The sequence below is a fragment of the Borostomias antarcticus genome (assembly GCF_949987555.1).
Source record: "Borostomias antarcticus genome assembly, chromosome: 1".
NCBI classification, from domain to species: Eukaryota; Metazoa; Chordata; class Actinopteri; order Stomiiformes; family Stomiidae; genus Borostomias; species Borostomias antarcticus.
The window spans coordinates 39,849,784-39,859,783 of NC_140234.1; the positions used below are offsets into that span (position 1 = coordinate 39,849,784).

Here is a 10,000-nt window from a genome sequence, read left to right on the forward strand (position 1 = left end):
CTCTTCCTCCAGATGTCTATTAATGGTGATCAGGGTCCGCCCTCTTCCTCCAGATGTCTATTAATGGTGATCAGGTCCGCCCTCTTCCTCGAGATGTCTATTAATGGTGATCAGGTCCACCCTCTTCCTACAGATGTCTATTGATGGTGATCAGGGTCCGCCCTCTTCCTCCAGATGTCTATTAATGGTGATCAGGGTCCGCCCTCTTCCTCCAGATGTCTATTAATGGTGATCAGGTCCGCCCTCTTCCTCGAGATGTCTATTAATGGTGATCAGGTCCACCCTCTTCCTACAGATGTCTATTGATGGTGATCAGGGTCCGCCCTCTTCCTCCAGATGTCTATGAATGGTGAAATGAAGGGTGGCTGTTATGAAAACTCTTAAGTCTCATCATTGGGGGCATGATTTGCGGGCACGCAATTTATCAAGACCGCTGCTCTGACTGATAGGGCGCCACTCTGACTGGAGGGGCAGAGAGAGAGAGAGAGGGATAGAGAGAGAGTAGATTGGACTGGCACTGGACACCTAGTGATTCCATCAGTTTAAATAAGAAGATCATCAGTTTAGATCAGGCATTCCCAAACTGTGAGGCGGGCCTCCCCTGGGGGGCCCCAAAGAAATAGGGATGGTTAGAAAAAAAAGAAGGAAAAACATGTTTTTATTTTAGGAATGTCTATGTTTTTTTATGAATGAGACGTGATTTTAAAGGTCAGAAAATAGAAATAAATGATGGGTGAGATGTATACTAAATTTGTGGATAGTGTTAAAGTATTTCAAGTCATCACCCATGTGTTCACTCCAAAAATAGTTTTTCTGTTTTCCTACTTGATTGATGTTCCTGAAGTTCTCTGAGTTTATTGTTTTACAACGTTTGTGAAAACCAGAAGTTAACTCCATTCCCACAGAAGTAATCTTGTTTATCCAGACCAGTTGGTCTGTAACGTCACTCATTCGTCACTCACTCTGCCCGGATTCACTTCCTGTGCTAGAGTCCGACTCTGCAGAATCGTAACAGAATAAAACTATTGCCTTTGTTTAAAACCAGCTTGACTGACCAAAGTGTGTTCTTTGAAATCTAAACTAAACCAAGTAAGATTTTCATTTACAATAATTGGCGACGAGGAAAAAATAGAAAAAAGTCACTTTCAGGACGACTGCTGGTTTTTCAGCGAGCTCAGGAGGAGAAACGTGGGCCCACGTCAACTTTATAGTTGCGGAACGACTCCGGGGCACCGTCGTAGCCTGGGGCTGTATTTTCCCGGAGCCTGCTGTTCCGTAGCTCGCTGAAAAGCTGGTACGTTGGTCGAATCTTATTATAGTGGTCCTGCATTGTTTGCTCAGCTGTATAGACTTAAGACTATAGTTTTCTTCGAACCGGTTTCCATCTCACGCGTGTGGCCTTATAGAGTAGCTGTGCTTGTCTGTAAGGGCATGTTAAACTGGTTGTTTTGCTATGTATATATATATATATATTTGTATGATATACTGGCTGTTGGCCGCGTGCCCGCTTTAAGAACATCTTGTAAATTTACCAGAGTTTGGATTTCTTGTTAGCGAAGCATTTGCGTCCGTACCTCGAAGAAGCCTTGGTTTAGTTTTGTTTTGCATTCAGTTTTGTGGGGTTGCACGAATCGGAGAACCTTGTTATTTTAGGTTTAATCAGGGTTATGGTGGTGCATGACTCGGAGGCCTTGTGTTTTAAGGTATAATTTTGATATCAGGGCTGTGATGTTGCGCGGCTCGGAGGAACCCTGTTATATAGGGTTTAATTTTGTTTTACTTGTGTTGTGAAGGGCATAACGCTGTAAAGGGCTTGTTATTTTTCGAGGTTGGTTAGGATATCAGTGTTGATGATTTACATAACACGAGGAGGCTTTGGTTTCGGTTTGTTTCATTTTGTTTGAGTTCTGTTTGTCTGGGTTGTTGGTCTTATATTGGGATTTGTGGTCCTGTTTTCTGTTTTGTTTGATGTTAAACCCATGTTTCTGCTGGTGTACAGTTCTCATTTTGTGCTGGCTACGTTCTGGGGTTGTGACTTGTTTGTTTTTGTGCTGGCTTTGGTTTGTGTACGTTTCTGTGATTAATTTTCATGCTGGCTGCATTCTAGCTAGGCTACTGTTCTTGTTCTGCTCCAAGCTAGCTATCTTCTCTGTTAGCGATAATTTTCGTTGTTCTATTGTTTCAATGTTAGCTTCCATGTGCTAGCTAGTTCATCCACATGTTGATTATCCCACATGTTGGTACTTTCTTCTAACTTTGTGCACACGTGGTTAACCCTCTTGGCGCCAAAGTCGCATTTCTACGACAAGCTGCGTTACTGAGTAAAACAGTGATTTTATGATATTTACATGCTGAAACCTCGATTTTCCCGCCCCCACTAGATGGCAGACATGTATAACTTTGCTCTCGATTCAGTATGACACCATCTTCCAATGCAATATATTTGAGAAAATCTCGTTACGAGTGCCCTCTTTTACACACGGGGCGCGCCAGCGCTCCTAAATACCATATGTTCTTTAGGACGGCATATTTCTGAAATAGTTTGACCTAGAGACAAGCGTTTTTTTACCTGTAAAAGTAGACAAATTGCGCTGTCTGGCAAGCTTCGGTTTATCCATTTGTGTAGCCGACTTCCGTATTTACGTCCAACCACAAAGTTATAAACTATGGGGATAGGTTGCTTTGCCTGGTGCAGTAGACTACTTTGTCTATCCTTGTGGATGGGGATCTACAACTACTCGAAAATACCAGGATGGCTGAGAGTTCATTGCAAGAAAGCCTACCGTCTAAAGTTGAGTTTTTGCGTCGTGTTTGTACAAATAACACATCCCACGTACAACAAAATAATCTCGACAAATCTAACGACTTTTCCTGGTCATTTGGGAATGATTGAGATGACAAAGCCCTGCACATTCCGTGGTTCACGTTACAACCGATTTCCCCAGAGCTGAGGGTAAGTCTCATCCTCTCCATGACACTCAGCCAGTCTGACTAGATAGTAGCGTCATATTTCCAGCTCAGACACCGTGGCCGCTCTGAGGAAGAGCAGCCTGCAAATGAATCACGCGTGCGCAATTTATGACCAATCACATCACTGATTTTGTACAGTTACAGTAAGCACAGTATAATGATATGTTTCTGTCCTTGTACTCTGCTTCTCTCTCACGTTTACTATAAATACACACGATGACGGTTCATTCAGTTGTGGGTTGAGCAGAGCGGAGCAGAGTTTTTGAGAGAGCGAGTCAGCAGAATTGTCAGATTATTGAGTTGGAAAAACACCAAATGGCTGTGAGAAGGTTCAATTGTGAGCAGGCTTTGCAGATGATATTTGCAGATCCTGATTCTGAAGGGGAAAATGTACCTTTTGCCTTTGGTGATAATGATCAGTCGTCGACGACGACTAGTGATTACAGTCACGATGATAGCCCACATAGCAATAGCGCAGCTACCCAAAGCTACCCTTTGCCCAGCGTAGCTATGGCTAGCATGGATATTAGCCATAGCAGAGGTGATGAGAATGCCGCTGGGACTAGCAGTGTGCATTCATTCTACCGTGCTGCTCACGAAGCACACACGTCGCCCAACAGGAGGGGAGTTGGCAGGGCTGGTCGTGGTCGCAGTGTCCATAGAAGAGCTGGAGGACGGGGAGGAAGGGAGAGGGAAATAAATGACAGGGTGGACAGTAGCGATGATGATTCCATTTTGATGAATAGACGAGGGGGGGGCAGGGGTACACGTGGCCGTAGTGTGCGTAGGAGAGGTGGTGGACGACGAAATGACAGGGTGGACAGTAGGGTGGAAAGTAGTGAGGATGGTTTTAGAAGAGGGGGGGGCAGGGGTAGACGTGGCCGTAGTGTGCTTAGGAGAGTTGGTGGACATGGTAGAGGCAACAGGGGGGACAGGGTTGGAAATGGTGATGCTGGCTGGGTTTTTTTGAGAAATGAGGAGGTACGTGAAGAATGGATAAAGCCATTCGATGAGCCCATAGGCTATCGTGGTTCCAAAGAGATCAACAATGATTCCGAGCCCTTTGACTTTCTGTCCCTCTTTCTCACTGAGGATTTCTGGGATCTTATAACGACAGAAACAAATCGATATGCCCATCAGTTTTTAGGCTCTCATCAACTGAAGGAACATTCTAGATTTCATGAGTGGTATGATGTGACTGTCCCTGAAATGAAAGCCTTCATGTCACTGCATTTGTCCATGGGGCTGGTAGAGAAATCAGAGATTGAGGATTACTGGGCACAATGTTGGCCAACTTCTACACCTGGATTTGGCAAAGTGATGTCTAGGAACAGATTGACATCCTTACATAACTAAGACCTTAATGAACAACTTTCAAAACAATTTGTCACTGTAGTTAAGTGTGTTTTTTGTGGCTACACAAATACTTACTCTTCATAATGTTTTTAGATCTATTCAAAAGCTGCATATGATTCTAACCAAACTATTGATTGCATATGCATGTAGCTGTGATTGTCCTTCAAATAAAAATATAAATCACTTTATAGTAAGTCTGTGTTAAGTTGAATTTAGATAAATATCAGCCAACACCAAAATCACAAAGCAGCTCTGAATTCTGCTCTGAACTCAGCACAGACCTCATAGGCTTAAACAGGAGATTGAAGAATTGCAGTCCAGTTGAGTTTAAATAAAAGCCTGGATTACTTTTTCCATACCACCGTAAGAGAGGATTCTTATTCTTGAAAGGACTCTTAACTGGTAGTAACATGACTGAACTAATATCTTCACACGGCTCAGAACTAAGATCTGGATGGAATATGCAAACAGGATATCACAGCTAAACATGTAATGGACAAGTAGAGGCACTTCTGTGAAATGGCTCAGTATCACGTTTTAGCTGTGCTTAAACGTAGAACACACGTTCTCACCTTCAAATAGAACCACATTCAGCAGCAGAGAGCTCACATGACCCCAGGCCTCGCCTCCTTGCACTGTTGCTCCTTCCTGCTACTTTTAGGGTGGACTTCAAGATTCTGCTAATTACATTCAAGGCAAAGCAGGATCTTTCTCCCAAGTATATTAGTGGCGTTATGTGTAATGTGTTTTATAAAGAAATTACAATGATATGTGTCTTGCACCTTCTACATTTCCCCCCCACAGCGTCGGCCAGCAGGCAAACCGTGGGCATATAATGCTAAATTCAGGACATTCATGGATGATACGTCACCAACTGTAATGGCACCCTTGCAAATAGTTGTTCTTTGGCACCCTAATCTGCGTTGTCAGGCAGACCCACTAGCTATGAATGGAACTAACTAACTAACTAACTAACTAGCTAGCTAACTAACTAACTACTAACTAACTAACTAACTAACTAACTAACTAACTAACTAACTAACTAACTAACTAACTAACGTTAGCTAGCTAGCCATCAAGAGGCTGTTGCCATGGAACAAGATAACTAGCGTTGAGTGCTGGCTATCTTATTCAAGCTAGCTAATTTAGCTCACTCCGGCATCAACGCACCGTATCCGTGCTTGTTTGGTCACACACTATAGTCTGATTGGCTGGAACACGTAAACAAACCAGTCTGGAGCAGTGTTACCATAGTAATGACACATAGTGTCAACGAAAATATTTCAGTCAGTCTAATTTTACCCAAAATACATTGAAATTTTCCTACGTTTTTGTCGTAACACTACTTTGAGGAGCCTCTTATAGAGACAGCATCTCTCTCTCTGCATGAGCTGTTTTCTCCAGTCAGAGGAAGACAGCAAAAGAGACAGATGGGGTGGCAGAGAGGAGTGGATGGAGAAAGAGAGAGAGAGAGAGAGAGAGAGATGAGCAGTGAGCGCCTCACTAATTAGAGGACGATCATGTACCTTTATGGGAGACACCATTAACCTCTCTCATATAACGCAGGACACCTGACTGAGACAGAGGGAGGGAGAGAGGAGGAGGAGAGTGAGAGGGTGATGAAAGAAGGTGAGAGAGTGAGAGAGTGAGAGAGGTGAGAGAGAGAGAGAGAGAGAGAGAGAGAGAGAGTGGGGTATAGTTAATTAATAACTGTAGATCCCTCATAGCTTCTTGTGTGTTTGCGTTTAATTGGTGTGTTAATTGTATGTTGTTGAGTCCTTGGTGTGTATAAATACTCCTACTGTAATTACAGCCGTTGTCTGTGTCAAGCCTCTCAGACGTGTAGCTGTGTACAGTGTGTTACTGTGTGTGTGTGTACAGTATTTATGTGTGTAAATGTGTTTGACAATACTGTTGATAAGCACTGCAGTAAAACTAAGCTGATGTGTGACAGAGGGCAGTAAAGCAAATATAAGTACATGAAAGGTTTTTCAAGAGTACCCCCATTCAGAGCTTCGAGAGATGATAAAAAATGGTGAAGATGAGTGAAGTAGAGTCTTATTTACAAGCCCGTCTCGTATGAATCTCTCTCAGAGGATTCTCAGATGGCTGTGCCTGGCTGCTCACCCCATTATAATGGGTCAAGGCGCTGTGGTTATTGCATCAAATCTCTCCGTGTCTCGCACACACACACACACACACACACACACACACACACACACACACACACACACACACACTCGCTGCTTCTCTCTCTCTCTCTCTCTCTCTCTTTCTCAGTGATTTTACACACACAGTAAACTGGGGTCCCTCCTGGCCTTCGGTCAGGATCCAATTCTGTCAGGGAACTGCGTGTCACAGAGTTGAGTGCTTAGGGGAAATCGCCTGTGCGCTACTGTATGCCTGCTGTGTGTGTATGTGTGTGTCCACAGTGTGCGTGTGTGTGGCCACAGTGTGTGTGTGTCCACTGTGTGTGTGTGTGTGTATATGAATGTGTGTGTGTGTGAATGTGTGTGTGAATGTGAATGTGTGTGTGTGTGTGTGTGTGTGTGTGTGTGCATGCATGCGTGCATGCGTACCTGAGGGATGTAGTTGCGTCTTTCCTGGCAGACAGCGTGGAACCAGGCGAGGCAGAAGAGGGACTGGGATCTGGACAGAACTCCTCCCTTACTGACCTGCTCTGGGCTCCACGACTCGTAGGTCCTCAGCAGGTTCTTCTTCAAGCCAGGCGGAGCCTGTGGAGAGATAGGGAGGGGGAGGAGGAGAGGAGAGAGGGACAGGAGGATGGAAGGGGGAGGACAGAGGGGAGGAGAGATGGAGGGGGAGGAGAGAGACCAGGGAGGAGTAAAACACACCGTCATAAAATTAAGCAATAAGCCACGAGACGCCAGATAAAGGGCGTCGTCAGGCACAATGTTATACAACGCTTACATCATTGGGAAACATTATGGGATAAATACAGACTATTTCAGTGCCTTTTATATCGATGTTAATGAACTCTGCCAAGAAAAGCAGTTCCTAAAGCTAGTTTCAAATGGTGAACATATTCCCTGGAGGAACAATGATGACATCCAATAGTTAACATGGGTTTGGAACCGTAAGTGAAATGGAAAGTGTCATTACCTTTTCTTTCAGCAAGTTTCCCACCCCTGGATATGACCAGCTATTCCATAGCGACAAAAGGCAAGCCCTAGCAACTAACACTAGTGCCAGACTTGACTTTGATAACAGCCCAGCCTGAACGACCAGGCAGCGAGCCACTGCTATATTCATTTGTTGCATGCCTTGACGGGAGGTTTCTAGACAGCAGAAGGGCCCTTGAGCAGTTAGCCCAGCCAAAACCAACTTCCCTCGAACCCGGAGGCCTTGGGATACGACCGGAGCCACGTTTTGGCGCTACAAATCCGGAGCTGCATTCTAGTGTAATGGGCAGAGCTGGAGGCTTTTGAAAAAAAACTCTAGGAATAGGGCTACACTGTAACGCTGTGTTCACTTCACATTATAACAATCAAACAGGTGATTTACAAGTTTAAGCTATATAGTAGGCCTATATTAGTGGATACTATAGCCTAGTTAATATCAGCTTCAAAATAAGAATAACAGGAGTCACGAAGGGACAGTTGACACATGGAGAGAAGGAGAGCAATACTGTCACAGGCAAAAACCTAAACTAGAAATGTGCAATTTGGGGAAATTGCAAGTGTGGTTGCCCATTCTGTCATTATTACTTAGTGGTGGGTGTGTGTATGGTGTGTGAGTGTGTGTGTGTGTGTGTGTGTGTTGGATGTTGTGTAACTGTAGGCCTTAAGGTTTTCTGGAGATTTTCCCTATTCCCATTCAAGTCAATGGGGAATTTTAATTCACTAATAAATTAATATAAATTAAACTATTAAAGATATTGCTTAGCAATGAGGAAGCACACGATCCCCGATGAAGCCGGTCGATTTGACATATGACTGTGTGTGTGCCGTTAGAACTGTGGGAGGAGTAGCGTGGCAAACTTTTGGGGTTGCTCTAGATCCAAACCAACAAATAAAGTCGACCAAGTACTAGAGTGTGTTGCCCTTCGGGGCAACCACACTAATTAAGAATACAATATTTAAGCTGAGACAACCAGAACAAATGACAGGGCAGTTCGGCACCACTACAGTATAAGCCACAACACACTGGACGGCCGCTTGCTTTCTCAAGGTCACGCTCTCGAACCTGATTAAATCAAGAGCGGACAGTCACATAGGCATAGAGTGCAAGAGGATTCTGAAGTCTCTAAATCAGTGGTCCCCTAACTTTTTTTTTTTTGCAACATGGGCAACACACTCTAGTACTTGGTAGACTTGTTTGTTTGGTATGGATCTAGAGCAACCCCAAAAGTTTGCCACGCTACTATTAGTGAATTAAAATTCCCTATTGACAGCTATTAATATACAACAAAATAGTATGCTAGCTACTTTACGTACTGTAGCTAACTAGAGATGTGGGCCCCCAAATCATTTTACAGCTTGTTTCGTTTTGATAAACAAGCGGAACCGCTGATAAAGTGCACTAGAGTGCGTTCATAGGCATGACGTTCACAATGTTTTTGGAAATATTGTAGCAAGCGGCATCCTAGAATGCCAACACAGAACGTTTACAGCGCATCAGATGAGTTTGTGGGGATGCTGCTGCTCTCTAGGTGTAATAATGCTGCCACATTAGCTACACCAGGATTGAAAGCTATTTATCTAGCAACATGTGGTACAGTAATAATTCATATAGAACTGTAAAAGAGGCTTTACCCTGGTATATCCTGGATTTTACAGCGGCTCTTAACCAATCAGATTGTGAGGTCATTTTCTACCCATTGTATGAAATGACGTTGATCCTATGAGCTGATGCTGTGTGTACTGGGCTGAGTTTCCCAGAGGCATAGTGATGGGCATGATGAACGCCCTAGCTTACGATGACCGTAGCGCTACGATGCCTCTGGGAAACTCAGCCCTGGTCTATACTGTAGCTGCTGTGTGTGTCTGAGTGCTGGAGACCAGGGCTGAGTCTCTGGAGGAGCAGAGCCCAGAGCAGCAGGCTGGATCAGGATCAGAGGGAGGAGCAGAGCAGAGCCCAGAGGGAGGAGCAGAGCAGAGCCCAGAGCAGCAGGCTGGATCAGGATCAGAGGGAGGAGCAGAGCAGAGCCCAGAGCAGCAGGCTGGATCAGGATCAGAGGGAGGAGCAGAGCAGAGCCCAGAGGGAGGAGCAGAGCCCAGAGCAGCAGGCTGGATCAGGATCAGAGGGAGGAGCAGAGCAGAGCCCAGAGCAGCAGGCTGGATCAGGATCAGAGGGAGGAGCAGAGCAAAGCCCAGAGGGAGGAGCAGAGCAGAGCCCAGAGCAGCAGGCTGGATCAGGATCAGAGGGAGGAGCAGAGCAGAGCCCAGAGCAGCAGGCTGGATCAGGATCAGAGGGAGGAGCAGAGCAGAGCCCAGAGGGAGGAGCAGAGCCCAGAGCAGCAGGCTGGATCAGGATCAGAGGGAGGAGCAGAGCAGCAGGCTGGATCAGGATCAGAGGGAGGCTGGCCTGAAGAGAGAGCTTCACTTCCTAGCAAGGACACTTTATGCTTATTGGGCGGCTGTAGCTCAGTTGGTAGAGAGGGTAGTTTAGTGATCGAAGGGTTGGTGGTTCGAATCACAGCTCTGACTGTCCA

General features: G+C 45.1%; 1 protein-coding gene across 1 annotated transcript in view; it reads right to left on the reverse strand.

The window, feature by feature from the left end:
• dync2h1 (dynein cytoplasmic 2 heavy chain 1) overlaps positions 1 to 10,000 on the reverse strand; it is a gene marked incomplete at its 5' end in the record, with an annotated part of 236,486 nt that overhangs the window by 39,138 nt on the left and 187,348 nt on the right. The window contains one exon of the mRNA XM_084443002.1: positions 6,906 to 7,061. Coding sequence (XP_084299128.1) covers positions 6,906 to 7,061 — 156 coding nt within the window. The remainder of the gene's footprint in view (positions 1 to 6,905; positions 7,062 to 10,000) is intronic.